This window comes from Colletotrichum godetiae (genome assembly GCF_030913485.1).
Source record: "Colletotrichum godetiae strain CBS 193.32 chromosome Unknown BDP55scaffold_7, whole genome shotgun sequence".
In the NCBI taxonomy this organism is placed as follows: domain Eukaryota; kingdom Fungi; phylum Ascomycota; class Sordariomycetes; order Glomerellales; family Glomerellaceae; genus Colletotrichum; species Colletotrichum godetiae.
In genome coordinates, this window is record NW_026851255.1 from 1,343,614 (window position 1) to 1,361,247 (window position 17,634).

Below are 17,634 nucleotides of genomic sequence, written 5' to 3' on the forward strand. Positions count from 1 at the left end.
GAGCAAAGTTTCGCGGATGACTCAACTTACTCGAGGGCTACTTGAATGTAGAGAGATGAGAGTGACTTCTGACTTCTAATGGTAGAAGGGGATCAAAGAGGCACGCCAGGCATCAGCAGGATGTCGAGGCACACCAGAGCCGGCAAGTAAGGCAAGTACTCTTTGCCCGATGATGCCGCTGGCATATACAAAATAAATAGCAAGAAGGGGGAGGGGCTAAGATGAGCTTGTGATGTGGTGCTTGCTGCTTGCTGCTTGTTGTCAGTGGTGGTGGTTGGCTGATGGGATGTGGGAGGTGCCAGAACGGGAGACGAGGAGCGCGCAGCAACTGCCAACGCGACAAGCAGCGGAAGCAAGCTCCATGCTCCATCTTCCTGCAGTGACGTATTTGCTCCAGATCCATGAAATCATACTGTCCGGGGGCACGCAGAAGACGAGACAGGGGGGGCCGTCAGTTGCAGGGGGTCAGTGACGAACTGACGGTTGGATCTGCACCGTCTGCTGCCCGCCTGGGATTAGCTGCGCGGCCGGAGCAGAAGACCCTTTCTCTCCAGCCCTTTCCGTTGGGTCAGTGATCAGTGGTCAAAGGTCAGTGGTCACTCTTGCTCTGTTCTGTCTGTCTGTCTGGGAAGTGACATTGATGGTCAAGGTGATGTCTTTTGCGTTGTATGTCTCTGTGCTCCGTAAGAGATCAGGCATCCCTCCCATGTACCTCTCCTACTTCACTTTGCCCAGAAGATACATTGCAGAGACCCCCGTAGATTATGGGTATGGTAAAGCAGGCAGGCAGCCACCGGACTCGATCTTGTGAACCTATCATTCATGAATCATCCCTTCTTCAAGGCTCTCTGTTCGAAAACTTCATCAATGAAGATGAGACCTTGGTCGCGGCATTTGTTGGTCTACCCTAGGTGCCCAGATACCTAGGTAGTTTTGCATGACGCCCTTTCAACTGCCGGAAATAGCGTCTACCAATCTTCAGAGCGACCATGATATCGCCGAGTTGATTGAACATGAAAAGTTTCGTAAACAGTCACCCTGAAATAGCCCCGGCGTGTTTTGGAGAGATTTTGTTTCTCCATAGGGCTGTAATGCCAAACCTCGACCCTTCACCCCAAGTCCTCAACTCATCACGGGCGTCATGCTAACGACAGGGCTTGGCCTTGATTGACGCTGAGCAGCACATGTACCGCAACCGTAACGTTGTACCTGAACCCTTTCAGATTCACCCATCCTCGCCAACCATGTGGTCCGAGTTCTCTTTCTCTTGGAACAGCAGCATCGTCACAATACGCAGTTTCTCCGGGGGAGATGGGACGCGCCACCCATGTCTACTGGGGTGTCCCTGTTGCCGCCTGCGCCACCCGTCTGGATGAATCGAGGGGCGAGCAGCAATCCAGGAAGCGCCGTGCAGCCCCTCCTCCCCTCCCTCACCCTCTCTCCCACCAGCGAGTTCAAGTCCCCTTCGGACTCTTCCAGAGGGCGACTTTGGAGGGACTGCCCCTCGCCAAGCCTCAGACAGGAACGCAGCCCCGCGTGAGCATACCTCACAGACAGGGCGGGCCACAGAATGCCCAGCGGCCCCGGGAAAGGCATCCTGTGGTCGGCGAGTTACTCCCGTAAGCACCAAACGATGACAGGCACTGGGGACGACGCCAAGGCAGACATCCAGATACCGACAAACAAGACGATGGCCGAGGGGCCACGGGGGGATCAGAAGCCATTCAGTTAGAATCCTGCTTGGCCCTGGCCCGGATGCTGTGCGCTTCAACTCGACACACGGTGACGGGTGCTCTGTAGCGCTCGGCAAGTTGCAGCGAGGCAGACGTCGGGTACAACGAGCTCTGACAAGCGACAACTTTGTTGCGCTCTGGCAGGTTAGGTAGCGTCGTAGTTTGGTTTCTTGCCTCTCGGCGGACCCCGAGAGATCCTATTTCCAGAAGCACCAGGAGCGCAGCGCGCTCAAATTTCTTTCGCCCTTGTCTCTAGTAGGGCCTCGTTCGTGCTGTCCTGCATACCCGGCGTTCCAGTGAATGTGGGTATCCTCGCTGCTGCACAGAATACGGAACAGCACTTGTAGCTCTGAGAACCGATTGGAATACGGGCAAGGGGGGCGAAGAACAGTATTTTTTTTGGGTTCGAGTCTGCATGTCGGTTCGTCTTGGCCCTGGGGAGAAGAGGAACTCGGAATCCCAAGGCCCCCAAAGGCGTCTCCGGCATCCGTATCACCGAGTCCAACACGAGAAGACGCTAAAAACGGCTTCTAGAAGCTCTGGTACCATTCGGCCCATCCGTCAGGGCCCTGGTGGGAATTTGAGCATCTCATTGGTAAGAAATAGGGTTCGTGTAAGAGTCAGAGCTGTCTGTTGAAGACGGCTCCGTTTCGAAACCCACTTCAAAGTTCAGCCAGCTAGTTTGCATCTCCATCCATATTACAATATGTGTAGAATAGAGTCGAGACTCGAGAGCGAGGAGCCAGAAACACCGAAGACCCGGGAACGGGTGAGGGAAAAAGGGTCACTTGCTGACGAATTCCACTGCGGCAACAACACGGGTCTTGTTGCTGCAGGACTTTGGGCGCAAGGCATGCTTCGTACATCGAAGCCGATATTTCCGGTGTGAGATCCGCGCTTTCTCGCTCCGCTGTGATGCTCGCCGACAAACTCTCGTCTGTGACTCTTTGTGTCTGATCTCGTGGTTCTTTTCCCCAGTACGTGACTTGGACACTGTACAACCTTGGCTCGTTGCCTTGTCCATGCAACTTTCCGCCGCTTCATGGCGGGAGTTTGACGGGCAAGAGGAAGTTGTCGAAAAAAGTGCTTGATTCCGATGCTATCCACATTTCCCATCCCACCAAAGATTCGGACGCAAAGCTTACCTATCACAGTTGGGCGAGTAGGTGTAGCTGACTGGTAGGCAACCCTTCTTCTTGCGTCTTCGCTGGACATGCAGCAAAGAGGGCGCAGGAAACGCTGCCCGACAAGCCACATCAAGCGCGGAAATCAGCGCCGCTAGCCAGTTGAGAAAGACTCTTGCATCGGTTGCATCGTCAACAACCAATCGCATATGCCATGGATTTGCCATGAACTGCCAACGATTGCCCACGATGCAACTCTAAGGGCCTCATTCGCTTCCCCCCCGCAATCCCTCAGCAGAGCCCCGAATGTGCAAAGCCACCTTTTCTCCATCGATCTAGCGAATTCGATAGTCTGTGATTTTCTTCTCCCGCAGCTCGTAAGGGTTGTACGGGAAGATCATGACTCTTGTGGACGGCCTGTAAGACGGTAGAAGAGGCTTGTCAGAGTTCCTTTCTGCTTCTTCTTTCGGCATCTCATCTTGTCCAAAGTACCGGACAGCATCCGGAGGCCAACCCGCCCAATGACGGGAAGTCACTTGAGACGGGAGCATGCGTCTTGAAGCATTTTGAGATATGGAGCTTGGGCCCCTTTGCGTATACCCCTCCTCTGTCTTCTGTCAGCAATGTCACGTCTTAGTCTGTCTTTGCCTGCTCTCACATGTCTGTTGACAAGCCGAGCGAGGATTGAGGTATACTGAAGCAGTTCAACGGGTGTTGAAACCAGATCTTGATTATTCAGAAGCTGAACCCGCTTCATGGCTTGACTTGCTCCCACGAACTGCTTACCGAAAAAGCCAAATACCTAGGGTCTGAGCGCCACAGGAGCAGCAGATTCATCAGCAAACAGAAGTTCTCCTAGGAGAGAGCCATCCCCTGAATCGTCTAGGTACATCCAATTCAGTCAGTCCTCGAAAAGACTTAACCTGGCCTTTTTCCTTTCTCTCGAAATGCCTCAGCTGTAAATGGTCTGTCACACCGACGGGTAAGTTTCAGCGTTCCGATTCGTCTGGTCACGGAAGGGTGCATCTCAAGTCAGCCCTGCCGGAGGCCAATCCTCATGTCAGCTGGCGCTAGAATTCGGTCGATAATTTCCATTGTTCGATCAATGTAAACTCTATTATGCTAGGCGAGTTATTCAATGTTTGAGGGTGACACGGCGTCTCGCAGTCACCACATGGTTGGCCTTCACCGAATGTTACCGATGTTGCGGTCAACCAGAGGCAGAAATGTACGCTTCGGTATCCGTTCATGGTATCTTTTCGAGCACTACACTTTCTGGCTTGTCCTCGTCCTCTACACTTTTCCCTCTCTTCCTTTCCCTTACTCGCAGGCTACACTGTCACAGGGCGGGTTCCAATGCCCTAAACCATTAGCCCGTGTAGAGCCTCCTCCATTTTGTTTGTCTTCAGCCTTAACTTTTACTTCAAAGCCCGATTATCTCACACGTTGGTGGGGGGCTCCAGATTCCTCGACACATTACTCTGTCGTCTGACATGCGGCTCAAATGGAGATCCTCTCCAGCGAGTACGCCTTGACCTTCTGACTCAGCAGGTGTCCTCTCTCACGCGAGCTCCTTTCGAGCACCTCGCCGCCCGAAACAATCTTCTGGTTAGACACATGCTGCTTGGACACGAGCCCCAAAGGCAAGCGAGTCGAGAGTTCCACGTCGAGGGAGACCGGCTTAGCCAGGGCCCCAGCGCGCGCGGAAGCAGCCGCGCTGGCTGATGATCCCGTCTTTGCTGTTCTGCCGTACTGAACCGCTTCGCCAACGTAGCCATCCAGGAGGACTGTCTCGTGCAAACCAGTCAGGGCTGCGCTGACCTCGTTGCTGAGGTTGGTAATGAATTCAAATGCATCCGCACGGCCGCCCACGGAGGATGCTCCATTTGTAAGCCATCCACTGAGGCCGATGGAATCAATGCATCGGGAAATGAGTTCTGCAATGAGAGAGATGGTGCCATCCGACGGTGTTCCCGCGGCTTCGTCCTTGTCCATGTCTGTCATGTCAAAGTACCGTGATGTCCAGGCGCCACGGTAGAGTTGGGTTCGTAGAGTGTCGATGAGTGACAGAATTTCTGTTGGGCTGAGAGTCTCGCGAAGGGCGCGCACCGTGGCGATGGACGAGTAGCTTGCGAGCTTCTCGAATGCCGTTGTGAGAGCTCGTTCACGGAGGTTGCGATCGTCGTCCATGTGATACACAGCCACTTCAGCCATCTCCAGTGTTTGTTCTGTCTTTTCAATCTCCATCGCCACATCCTCTTCTTGCTCGGTTTCTGTCAGCGCAAGAAGTTCTTGCGGCGGCTTCATGTTGAGGGTCTGCATGATTGCGCGAACCACCAGTAGCAGGTCCTTTTCGCCCAGCTTAGTTGCTGTGACATAGCTGAGGAGCAGCTCCATGGCGGGGTTCATCGCAACGAGGTTCTGAACCAGCTTGTCGATGACCGAGTCCTTGGATGCTACCTCGGCTAGCTCGCTCTTGAAGGCCGCACACATGTTGGCATTCGTAAGGTGGCCGGCAGCAATCAGGTAGATCAAGACATTGCTTGCAGGCAGGTTGCAGCGGAGAACAGCCGACTCGGGGCTTTGAGCCTCCATCGAGAAGACTCTGCTGATAGCATACAACACCCACCTCCGATCGACGGCAGAGTACGCTTCTGACTCTGCCAGCCACTTCCAGGTCGGCGTCTGGAGTTCATTAGAAACCACCTCCTGTTGGACTGCGACTCCAAACCGCTGTGCGAGCAGGGCTTCGAATGCTTTCCAATCTTGTGCCTGGATGAATCCATCCGCTCGCACGACATCAGCCAGAGACTCCTTGACATATTCATCAGACAGGGTTCCTGGGAGGTAGTTCTCAAACGTTTCGTTGCCAGCCTTGGGAAGGCTTGCTGGCACACGATCCGACCTTGGCAGACCTCTGCCGATGGAATCGATGAGAAGGCCTTCCTTGCTGTGAGACTTGGGGCGTTCGATCTGAATGGATACCAGTGTGTTGCCGACAACCGCTACTGCCATGTCGAGCTTTGACAGGAAAGTCACAAGTGTTGGCTTCTGCTGCTCAGTGGCCTCGGGGAACTCGACTGCTGTCGAAGCTTGGATCGAGTGGAAGGTAGGGTTCATCATGCTAGCAGAGGTTTTCGAAAGGCAAAGGACCGAGTGCTCTGACAGCTGGAGGAAAGAGGTCAGATCCGGCAGAGGCAGACTGCCTTGCAACTTGGGCACAGCGCTCGTCAAATCGTAGGTTCGAAGGACTGAACCAGAGAGCTGAAGCAGCTTTCCGGACTGGGTGTGGAGCTGGTATGTGGCTGACTCGGCGCTGATTTCTTCTTGCGAAGGCAAGGGCGTGACGTGGAGCTGTACCAATGGCTGCGAAGGTGCCGTAGGAATGATACCGACAATGATGAGAAATCTTGAAGTGGTTCCTTCGCTGGTAGTGCGAGCGACGAAGGCAAGGACGTCGGGGTTGAAGGTCTTGGGGTCGATCTGGCGTCCGAAAGAGCCAAAGGCATCCTGTCTACCCTGAAACAGTCCATTCAGGACCTCCGATGCCGCAGCATGTAGAGAGAATTCCACCTCGTAGTTTGAGACGGTCGCGGGAAGCAGATCCTTGCAGAGGCTGTACGAAGATGCGCTCCATTTTTCCTCCAATGCCTCGCCGTCCAAGCACAAGACCTGGCCGTCCTTGCAAAGAGCAACAACATGGCCCTTGTCAGACTGTGTTTCGCTGACGATAGTGGTATCGACGGCGGCGGAAGTGAAGAGATGCGTGATTGGGGACTTATGGCGCATTCGCTGAGACGTGCTAGCAGAGTTCGTCTTGCCAGTCGTGTCGATCACATCGCGGCAGAGGGTAACCTTTGCGCCGGAAGTGTCTCTCGTGGAGAGGTATGTGTAGTTGTTGCGACCACTTGAGCCTTCTCCCTGGAATCGGATCGAGTGCGGCGCGCAGGTGAAGGACTCTTGAGGCGGAATCGGGTACGATGTTCGCAGGCCGGACGATGGCACCTAAGCTATTGTCAGACGCTGTATTGAGGAGGCACCCCGATACAGCTACTTACGTGGTAAATGTTTGCTGCTTCTCCGTCCACACCAACAACAACTTCCAGCCTCTTCCTCTTCTTGGACCCGGGCTTTTGTGTGTAAACTTCGCCAATGTGGTACTGGCCCTTGGTATGGTCGAGGGGACGCGGCAGCGATGCCAAAACGTCTGGCCGGTGAATGCGGAAAGTGGGAGCCATCTTGTATCTTCTCAAAGCCTTGGCCTACAGAGATACTGTGAATCGGGTTTTGGCGGGGCTCAGGTCTGGGTGCGACTGCAATGGCTCTTCCTAACCTCGAAAACCTGGCTGTGTAAGTGAAGGTCGCGATGCAGAAAGAAAAAAAAAAGTTGGAGGACTCTGCTGTAGTGGGGTGCAAAAGTCGATCTGACGATGGCTTCGCACTGTCCTTCGCCGCAGAAAGATGGCAGAAAAGACAGTGTGCCGAGATGCAGCGGTTGTTGTTGTCGGATAATCTGCGGACCGCCTAGTAGTATCGATTAGATCAGATATGAGATAAGATAGAGCGGGAACGCTGAGGTGGTGGGTCCAGGATGTTAAGTGTAATGGACGTCGCGCGACACGCCTACTGCTGCCCCCGGCGATTTGGAGACGCGATTCACGCGACTGGAGCACTCGATACTTAGACAACCCACCCACCTCGACTTCTCCCACACGACTGTTTGCACTGCCATATCGAAAGCTTGGAGGAACTCTCTGTTATGTTCTCTTTTCTGCAGTAGACGGGGCCAATCTTCTGGGCATTTGGTGATTCCTTCAACTTTGATTAGCATACATCTCTCTTCACTGCCCAATTCCTCACCGGTTGCATGCCCGCTGACGTAGTCGAAAGGCGCGACGGCCCTGGCGTAGGTTCCCAAGTCTCCTCCTGTTCTACACATTAAATGTGCCCCTGTTGCTCTTTCGACCTTGACATAACTGTATGCTGAATCGTACTTCCATCATAGCATCGCACGATCTCATGGGAACTCTTATGGTAGCCAACATGGCCCCAGATGGGCTGGACGCCTCCCACACCACAAAGCTTCACCCATTTTTCGTCCCTGGGAAGACCGCCGACGCCCCGAGAACCGATTCGAGTACCGACGACCAACCTCGGGCTATCGACAGCACACCTTTGAAGAGCAAACCCGTTCGATCTCGAAAGCAGGCACGCGCATCTCAGCAACCATCCAGCGATGTTGAGCCAGCGCTGTCAGACACAGGCGAGGATGAACAAGGTCGCAAGAGGCAAAAGACTGGTGCTGGCAATCCTCCAAGTTCTGGGAAGAAAAGAGGGCGACCCAGGAAGAAGCCAATTATCCCACCTATCGATATCACGAGCCACTTTTCTCAGGTTGATAGCGTGCCGTCGACCTCGCTGGCCAACGAAGTCCCCCAAACGCCCGATCCCGCACTGTTACAGCCTGATGTCGCTACCGGCCCGCTGAACCAGGCTCCGGTTTCCATTTTGAACATCATTGATAGTCCCTCCAATACGGCTCCGAGTGCGGCGAGCGCAGCTCCTGGTGTCGGAGAGGAGCCCAAAAAGCCTACCAAGGTGCTCAAGTTCAACCCAAAGACTGGTACAATTGGTTCACCCCCGAAGCCGAAACCAAGCCCTGCAGAGACATCAAAAGGTGCCAGGGCATCCAAATCGCCGGCAAAGCCTTCTCGCATCGTAATCATCAAGTACGGAACTGATGCGGCGTCACGCGAACGCATTGGCTCGGAGATTGAGCAAATTCTCACTACCCCAACGAAAACGACACCCCGAAAGCCTCGTGCGAAGGCTCCCAAGCAGGAACAGGACAAAACAAAGGCGAAGAACACTCATCCCCTGTTTCTCGGCAATGCAAAGAAGGCTGCGAAGCCGGTGGACACGCCTTCCGCCGCTCCTAAACCGCCCAGAGCCACCATCTTTTCGTCGACCCCATGCTCTCCCAGAAAGCAGCGACTAGCCCCGATAGCTGGCAAGATCCAGCTTCCACAATTTGGTGTCCGATCTATAGGTCTCAGAGTCCCAGGCGCCTCTCATCCAGCATGGCCGGCCCAAGGCATGGCACATGTAAGGGGGCTTCTTCCCGAGGAAGAGCGTCTCCCAGTTGCCAAAGACACCCGAGTTTCGTCCCGGAAATCAAAGGGGCAAACTACGAACATCTACCCTGGAGAATCTGTTATAGACCAGCTCGCTGAATCGTTGAATACTCTTAGTATCAAGAAGTCAGTCCAGGAGGCTGCAGAAGACTACGAGCCGCCACCCCCGGAGCTCCGCCTTCCTGAGAAGCACTTTGAGAGCGGTCGCAAGCTTCGACAAAGAATCAAGCGAGAGCTCCGATCTGTTCTGCCGGTTATCTCGAGTATAGACAGTGATGACGAGTTACTCACTGCATCCAATCGGAGACCCCATCCTGCAGTAGCTCGCCTTTACACCATGTTGGAAACCAATCTCTCAGCCTATGACAGGTCGCAATGCGAGGACCTTCCGTGGGCACACAAATACGCGCCAATCTGCGGAGAAGAAGTCCTTCAATTCGAGGAGGGCGTGTTGTTGAAGGAGTGGTTGCAAACCTTAACCGTTCAATCAGTCAACACAGGCACTGCAGACCAGAAGGCTTCTGGCATGAAGCCTGGTTCGGCGGCAAAGAAGAAGCGGAAGCGCGCCAAGATGGACGGATTCATCGTTTCAGATGGTGATGAAGCAGACTTTCTACCTTTGGTCTCCGACGACGAGGATGAATGGTTGCCGACACCTGTTCACGGTGGCTCGAAGAAGACTGTAGTTCGCAGGGACGTTGCCAAAGATGCGAGCCGCCTTACCAATGCAATCGTCCTTAGTGGACCTCATGGCAGTGGCAAGACGGCTGCTGTCTACGCTGTCGCAAAGGAGCTCGGTTTCGAAATATTTGAGATCAACGCCAGCAGTCGCCGTAACGGCAAAGATGTCATGGAGAAGATTGGAGACATGACGCAGAATCACCTTGTTCAACATAATCGTCAAGGCGGCAAGAGTGATTCTGGGGACAACGCCGATGACGAGACAGCAAAGGACATCAAATCCGGCAAGCAAGGCACCATGACATCGTTCTTCAAGCTGAAGGCAGCTCCCAAACCAGAAGCGGCATCACAACCCAGAGCAGTCGACCAACCTTCCGAGGCACCCAAGTCGGCAAAGGCAAAGACCCAGAGCCAAAAGCAGTCGTTGATCCTCCTTGAAGAGGTCGATCTCCTCTACGAAGAGGACAAACAGTTTTGGGCGACTATCATCAACTTGGTTGCGCAGTCAAAGAGACCATTCGTCATGACTTGCAACGATGAGACTCTGGTTCCATTCCACAGCTTCATGCTCTATGGAATCCTCCGCTTCACACCACCACCAGCACTCTTGGCGGTCGATGTACTTCTACTCGTTGCAGCCAATGAAGGTCATGCCCTCAGCCGAGCAGCCGTGAGCGCTCTCTATGAATCAAAGGGCAATGATCTCCGAGCGTCTCTGATGGAGCTCAACTACTGGTGTCAGCTTGGAGTTGGTGACCGTCGAGGTGGCTTTGACTGGTTTTACCCACGATGGCCAAAAGGCTGCGACAAAGATGAGAACGGCGATGTCGTCCGCGTAGTCAGCGAGGGAACGTACTTGAAGGGCATGGGATGGATCAGTCGTGACCGAGCAGTCGTTCCCAGCGCACGAGCTGCTGAAGAAGAGTTGGTGAGCCAATGCTGGCAGGGCCTCGGAATGGATCTGGGCAACTGGCATGACTCACTTGACATGGCCACATGGGCAGACGGCGTGGTGACTTCTTCGCCTAGCGATAGAGCTGCCGCGCTAGACGTGTTTTCTGAGTTCTCTGATCTCATGAGCGCAGCTGATGTCTGCTCTGGTGGTGACTTTGGTCTCCAGTTCCAGGCAAGTAGACTGAATGACGTCCGAAATCTCGCAACTGTGGCTAACTCATATACAGGAACCTCTCGATCCTACGCAACCGGATCTCCCTATCAAAACCCGCGACGACTTCATTCTGGGCCGGCGCTTGCTCGAAGCTCCGTTTCAAACTGACTACACCTATACGGCCACAACCATCGCCACCGGCCTCAAATGCGCTGCTCGACAACTTCTCCAAACCGCACCCCTACGAGACGGCAGTACAGTCAATCTGGGTTGTTTCCAAGAAGACAGCGCAATCAGTCAAATGGGACAATTCTTCGTCGCCCCTTCCCGGGAAGAGGTGATCAACCGCTATGACATGGCCGTGGCTTTCGATCCCATCGCTATCTCGGAGAAGGCAGCGGCCATGATGGCCACCAGTCTAGAGCCGTCGGTGTTTGATCGTACGATGCGTTTGATTACCCTCGAAGTGGCGCCTTATGTGCGCAGTATCATCAACTACGACCATCGTCTCATGCAGAATCGCATGCAACGAAGCGGTCTGCTCAGTGAAGGTGGCAGGCCAAGTAAGAGGATGCGTAGTACTCGTGCTGCCTACTCAGCATTAGAGGGTGTGGCGCGTGTCAACATGCGCAAAGAGAACTACTTTGCCGCAGAAATTAGCACTCCTCTGGTTATGAGGACTGCAGGAGAAGGCTGGCAAGCTGCTGTAGATGAGGCCATGAGCTTGACGGAGCAACCGCCAAGTCCGGCACCCGAGAGTGAACCTTGTATGGAAATTCCCGTGGAAACAAACAACACTGTTGTACCGACCGGCGAGGAATAGATGAGCATGATGAATACGTTACATTTGAGGGAAGCGAAATTCTAAAGGAAGAGAGGGTGGTTCGGCGCAGTTGCAGGAGTACAACGGGATGGCATTAAAACTGGCTGGTAATCTGGCTCAAACAACACGGCCAAATAGCATATCATGGTAACCATGCATCTTACATGGCTTTATTTCACAGGCTCGTTCAAATTTTGCGACTGTAATGCCGACATCTCACGACAACATGATTTCAACCGTCTAGTAGTAATCAGACCTCCGCCGCGACCTTCGATCCACATACTCTGGCTCGCCGGGTGGTGACGGAAATCGTTGACCACCGCGCCGGCTCCAATCCTCCACAGCTTCATTATATCGTGGTCTCGGTAACCGCTCCTCCACAAACCGACTACCAGCAGCTTCTGACCTGTTGGACTGCTTTTCATATCTTACCATCTCATTTTCTCCTTCCGCGCCAACATCGCGTGATCGCCCTCGGCCGTCTCCCTCGAGTCTACCTCGTCTTTCGCTCGGGGATGGAAGGTAGTCATCAGAGTAGTATGAATCCCCCTCGCTCTCACTTCCGTAGCCCCGTGACCGTCCGCCGCCGCGGCTACGAGGAGGATAATACTCCCTCTCAGGCAGTCGCCGCCGGTCGCGGGGATGGTCATTGCGGTCCCAGACATTGTGGTCGTCGTAGTCGATATACCCGTTGTGCCGATCCCGTATGGCGTTGCGCCTGCGAGACCGGCGGCCGCCCGGCGAGGGCGAGTGCTCCCAGTGCTCCTTTTCCGAGTGGATTATGCCGCGCGGCCAGAGCTTGTGTACGGCGAGGGAGGCAACGGCGATGGCGGCTATGAAGACGGCTGCGGTTTTTATGCCGGGCTTCTTGTGGTGATCGCGGGGTCCCGCGGAGGAGGAGCGCGAGCGGGAGGATGGCGAGTAGGAGCGCCGCGTCCGGGCCATGGTTGTGTCTCCCGAGCGGGTTGTCTTGGTGAGGGCGCGACTGCGGTGGCTACTGTTAGACTGAGACATGCGCGGTGGTATTTGAGAAGTGGTGTGTGAGTTTTTGAGTGAGAGTTGAGCTATCGCGGTGAGATGTCTCGGGTATGTTAACGCCGTCAATGAGTCCGGACTGCAATTCGAGCGAGACAGGTGAATTGGTGTTTTGGAGGTAAGCTCAGTGACAGGAAACCTGTAACAGGAGATGGGCTTGGACCGGAGTCGAGGTGAAAAGGGGAAATCAGAAGCGTTGCGAAGGAGGAAGCGAGCGAGAATTAATGAGTGTAAATGACGATGAGCCCGTATCCAAAGGCTAGCAGGCGGTGCGAAAAGCAAATGAAACTTTGGAGCCGGCTCGTTGGGCTGTCTTCCCCCCGGTATCAGAGCCCGAACTCTGAGGAGTTGGGATCGTCCGAGCGAGGGTCAACCCGGCACGTCGGTCTTGAGTGGGAATCTCGGGTTTCTTGGTGGGTGGTCACGCAGATTTCCCACTACCCGCGTAGTAAAAGCCTACTGCAAGAACAGCGCCGACGGCGGCTGTGCGTTATTCTACTTCGGCAGACGTACGGCTTAGGTAGCTTGCGCAGCGTGTGGGAGGAGGAGCAGCAGATAGGTTGGAAACAAGTCCGGTCTACGGCTGGCTCGGGACGATGCCGTCAACACAGGGATCTTTTTTGTGGGATGGAGGGGGAAGGGAAGAGAGGAGGGCGAGTCAAGGACTTTGGGGGGAAAGGTAGACAGGCGAACGGAGGGGCGGGTTAGATATTGAGTTGTTGAGGGGGTCGGATGGAAATAGACGTCGTTTGATGGATGATGGGTGAAATTTATGGGAGGACGGAGGGTGAAGGGGTTGGGTGAGAAGGAGGTTTTATCGGATGGTCTGAGAGTCGGTGAGGGCTTACAGGATGACCGAGGGGCGCATTCGATAACACCGCGGAAACGTGGATGAGAGTAAGTAAGTAGTTCACTCGATACTGCGCTACATATCCTCATTGTACGACAGAAGGGCAGATAGTCAACCGTTCCCGAGCTTGCGGGGAAAGGACACCCGATAACGACGTGAGGAGAAGATATGAAGGCTTCTTTTTAGACGGGGAACCCGTGCTGTGGTTGTGATGCCACTTGGACGTTGTGTGCAGACGGACAGGGAAGGGCGAGACAAGCTTTCCTTGGCTCGGATTTGATCCCCGGAACTCTGATGCACAGAGAACCACGCAGGTAGTCTGGAAGAGAGTGTGTGGGCATAAGGAGTCCCTTCCCTCTTCTCCCTCACTCTTCCGGCACTGCAGTTCACTTGGCCAATCGTGTGCTTGCCTGTTGGAAGGAGGCTCTGTTTTTGTGGCTTTTTATCGCCTCCGATCAAGCAATTCATCGATTGAGTTGAATCCTCGGATGAAGAGCCGTATGTTGCTTTTTGAGGTGGCGATCTGGGGATTCGATGGACATCTGCATTACGACTTGACCCGGGAGAGGGACCTCCCGACAAGTGGGCAATAAAGTGTCGGGAATTTAGAGGCAAGTGATGGTGAGACCTGGAACCTCATTGTCGTCTACTAAGGGTGTGTAGGCCGTTTAGATTGTGTCAGATCTGAGTGAGACAGAGTAGGAGATGAGCGAATGATGAAGTGGGTGAGGTTTTAAAGCCGGGCTAGTCTACGCGTGCTTGCGACGTGATGGTCAACGATTGGCCAATGCGTCTTGAGGCCGATGGGTGTGACGACACGCAAGCATGGTCCAAAGCGACGGATGTTCTCACGAGTGAAGACTTGAGGTTCGGTGATACGAGTCTGGTGTCAATGACTACAGTGTCCCTCAAAGTAGAATGCGCCGATGGGCCAGCTTGACTTGAGGTTGGCAATATCTCAGAAGATAGTTCATGAGATCATCCGATACCAAGATCGAGGAGAGAACTATTTCCAGCATCTCTAGTCATTGAGAATAGCGCGTATTTCGCATCCCATGAGAGTCGTGCTCTCATGTCCGCTGACAACTTCCTTTCAACCAGTGAGCAGGACCAAATGCTTAGCGTTATTCCCTCATTGTGAAGCCAACAATGAAGTCATCTCTGCCAGCGGCCTTTGAGTCTCATCAGCATCCCCGGGATATTGTACAGGGTGTGTTCCGTGAACAAGTACTGGAATACCACGGCTTGCCAATTTTCGTGATCTATAGCCTGCCACTGCCATGGCCCGCATGCCCGACCTACCTATGAAACAAGGCAGCTGGTGACCATCTATATTCAAATAGCTGAGAGAATCGACTTATGCGAAACCACTAGTTGCTTATTATGATTGACAGATATCACGAGATGCTCCACGACCACAATTTGGCCACACTCGATGATATTACCATGAGCTTCTGCTATGTTCTAGAAGTCTTCTTGGCCTGTATTCCTTGAAAGATGCTCAGTCAAACAGATGGCCAAGAACCGATGAGAGGTGTTGTTTTTCTCGGCCGACTGAAATCACAGGCCTGTCTTACCGGTCTGACTGGCAGGACAATAAAGACTGACTATCGGGACAGGAGGTCTCGTTTCAACTATCATTACCAGTCAAACAGCCAGTCTACATGTCACACCTGGGCCCTGACATGACAGGGTGTGACCAAGAACAAATATGCAGCCTTTCGTCCGACTACACCCATACTACGAGTAAGGATAATGATGCAAGTTGCAAAACGATAGTTTAAAGCAGCTCAGCTAGAGGGAGTATTTTCATTTTTTAAACCCAATGCACCGAAGATCCCAAGCATGATCCGAACAAAAAGCAAACTCCCGCCCGAGTCCTAAATACTGGCAAAGAAACTATTCATCCTCACAAAAGTACGCAGAAGAAAGCGAGTAAGAACATATATCCTCCCAACGTCGTCCAAGATCTGAGTGGGGCCCCTTTCAACATGGCCACCATTCTTCTAAATGTATTGTATTTCTCACCTTTGAGAGCAGCCTGTAGGTCAGCCAGATCTCTCTTCATGTCATCCTCCGCTGGCGTATAATTCTTTTGCAACTTCATCTGCTCCAGCAACTCCGCAGCAGTCCATCGCCGCTTAGGGTCTGGAATGAGCATCTTGTGAAGCAGATCCTCCACAAAGCGATGAGGCGAAGGCTCACAGCCACGAGGCCGGGTAGGCAGGGGATTGATGCCATATTTCGCGCCGTCAGTCAGGTCAGGCTGGTCCATCTTATCCGACTCCCACCGTTGTCTTGCAGATCCGCGGCCGTCGTAGTAGACGCCGAAACGGTGAACGTGCCAAAGCACCATGCCCAGCATCCAAATATCAGATTCGAACGTCGGCTTCGTGTTGGTGCTGATGTCATACCACTTGCCCGGCAAACGAAGCTCAGGGGCCGTGAAGCCATCGTTCCGCAGCTGGTGGCTGATGACCTCTGGAACGAGGCCGTGTCCAAAGAGCTTGAAGCGGACGCGCGACGAGTCTTCTGAAGGGAAAGGGAAGATGTTGTGGAGGCGGACGTCTCCGTGTACAGTACCTGTCTCATGTAGCAGTGCGAGGGCGAGAAGGAGGTCCCAGGCTACGTCGAGGACTGTATCGTCCTGAGTAGGCCCTCTCGCGGGTCGCCATGATCCTTGCATTGGAAGTCTCTCGATGATGAAAACCTTGTCTTTGGGGATATAGTCGAGATACCTTACGATCGTTTGCTACGCCCAAGGTATGTCAGCATCTCATTCAGGGGTTCGAGGAAATAAACTTACGCAAGAAGCGTCCTTGGAGGGCTTAACCAAGTCCGCTGCAAGCTTGGCGAGCTTCTCTTCCCGAGCGGCGTCCAATTGAGGAAACTCAACCAAGGTGACATCTCTAATGCCGTCAGAATCTTTAGAAGGTACATACCTGCGGCCGTCTCGCAGAGACCGGAAGTTAGGTTCGTCGCCGATAGGACCCTCGTCCGTGTGCAGGATGCCCTTGAGGCTCAAGAGATTCTGGGTGTCTTCTCTATGCGACATTGTGATGAGTTTGTAACTGTGCTGATTTGTTTACTGATATGGGAGCCCAGAAGGCGTGGATCATCGTGTATGTTGGGCAATATATATATAGATGGGCTCAGTCAGTCTCAGCCGTAAGGTTTCTTCGTGATTGTCTATCGTTTCTTCACATTGCCTACATGATTCCTGTTTATTCCTGAAATGGAAATCAAGTCAAACACTGCATTTTCTGCCTCACAATATTCTTTCAAAGTTGGAGATGAATATTCTGGCAAAGGGGACAATGAGTCAAAGGCAACTGTCGATTGTTACTGAGGAGTAGAGAACAAGGTCGATGTCTAAAAGATACATGTACTCAAAGCATTGTTCTGGGGACAATCGGATTGCGATCTGTCGAAACAGCCTCTGTTCATATCTTCCCTCCACGTTTATTTCAAAAGTGTTCCAAGGGAAACGATATCAACCTCGAGTTTCTTTTCTTTAGGCTGATTATCAACTTATGTAAACTGGTGCTGCCTAGAGTCGAAGTTATGCTCGCGATGTCGCTCCTAATAATCAAATTCTGATATCTTTTAGGCATTCGAAGATACCGTCACGCTTTGCGCACTTGCAGGGGAGTTTGGACAGCATTTGTATAGACGCAGTACGAGCGAGCTTCCATTCAATGACGGCATACATTGCTTTGGCACCCTTTCAACGTTTGTGGTGATATCATCTTCTGTTTCCCCTGACGGTAACCACATGAGAGGCGTAGACGGCAAGAAAAGAGGCTCTGCAAGATAAGTAAACCTCTCAAGGAACTCGTCGTGCTTTCAATGTAAGCTTCACAAGAAACACGGACCTCTCTTTGAGGTTCAAACTCACCAGGCTGTCTGCATAGTCGCGATAGGATGTACCTTCAGCCAAGTTGATAGACCGGCCTGTGACGATTATGGACTGTAAGGCGAGTGAGTTTATGGATTGGATACCCGATCTCCATCAGTGGACATAGTAGCACAGGCCGTATTCCTCGGTGACCAACCCTTTCTGACTGCATGGAGATGCTGATTTGTAAACATAGCTGACAGAGTTGAACCAGCCGATAAGAGCATGTATGTAGCCTCCAAAGACCA

General features: G+C 53.2%; 5 protein-coding genes across 5 annotated transcripts; 1 reads left to right on the forward strand and 4 right to left on the reverse strand.

Moving 5' to 3' along the window:
• Nucleotides 1-1,387: 1,387 nt before the first annotated feature.
• BDP55DRAFT_652715 (uncharacterized protein) lies at nt 1,388-1,843 on the reverse strand. The gene has a single exon (XM_060574133.1). It carries the CDS (start codon nt 1,722-1,724, stop codon nt 1,548-1,550), a length of 177 nt encoding a protein of 58 aa, XP_060433776.1. The 5' UTR covers nt 1,725-1,843; the 3' UTR covers nt 1,388-1,547.
• A 2,096-nt stretch (nt 1,844-3,939) lies between these two features.
• On the reverse strand, nt 3,940-7,253 carry BDP55DRAFT_604174 (uncharacterized protein). The gene is made up of 2 exons (XM_060571083.1): nt 6,916-7,253; nt 3,940-6,862 (listed from the first exon to the last, which is right to left on the reverse strand). Exons 1-2 carry the CDS (start codon nt 7,093-7,095, stop codon nt 4,358-4,360), a joined length of 2,685 nt encoding a protein of 894 aa, XP_060433777.1. The 5' UTR covers nt 7,096-7,253; the 3' UTR covers nt 3,940-4,357.
• Nucleotides 7,254-7,508: 255 nt separating this feature from the next.
• Nucleotides 7,509-11,723, forward strand: BDP55DRAFT_388210 (ATPase). Its single transcript, XM_060567200.1, has 3 exons — nt 7,509-7,763; nt 7,863-10,798; nt 10,854-11,723. The coding sequence occupies exons 2-3, from the start codon at nt 7,877-7,879 to the stop codon at nt 11,601-11,603; spliced, it is 3,672 nt and encodes a 1,223-aa protein (XP_060433778.1). The 5' UTR covers nt 7,509-7,763; nt 7,863-7,876; the 3' UTR covers nt 11,604-11,723.
• BDP55DRAFT_388204 (uncharacterized protein) lies at nt 11,724-12,745 on the reverse strand. The gene has a single exon (XM_060567199.1). The coding sequence runs from the start codon at nt 12,615-12,617 to the stop codon at nt 11,844-11,846; it is 774 nt and encodes a 257-aa protein (XP_060433779.1). The 5' UTR covers nt 12,618-12,745; the 3' UTR covers nt 11,724-11,843.
• Nucleotides 12,746-15,397: 2,652 nt separating this feature from the next.
• On the reverse strand, nt 15,398-16,543 carry BDP55DRAFT_628608 (kinase-like domain-containing protein; the record flags this gene model as incomplete). The annotated part of the gene is made up of 2 exons (XM_060571924.1): nt 15,398-16,240; nt 16,295-16,543. The coding sequence occupies 2 exons, from the start codon at nt 16,541-16,543 to the stop codon at nt 15,398-15,400; spliced, it is 1,092 nt and encodes a 363-aa protein (XP_060433780.1).
• Nucleotides 16,544-17,634: the final 1,091 nt, after the last annotated feature.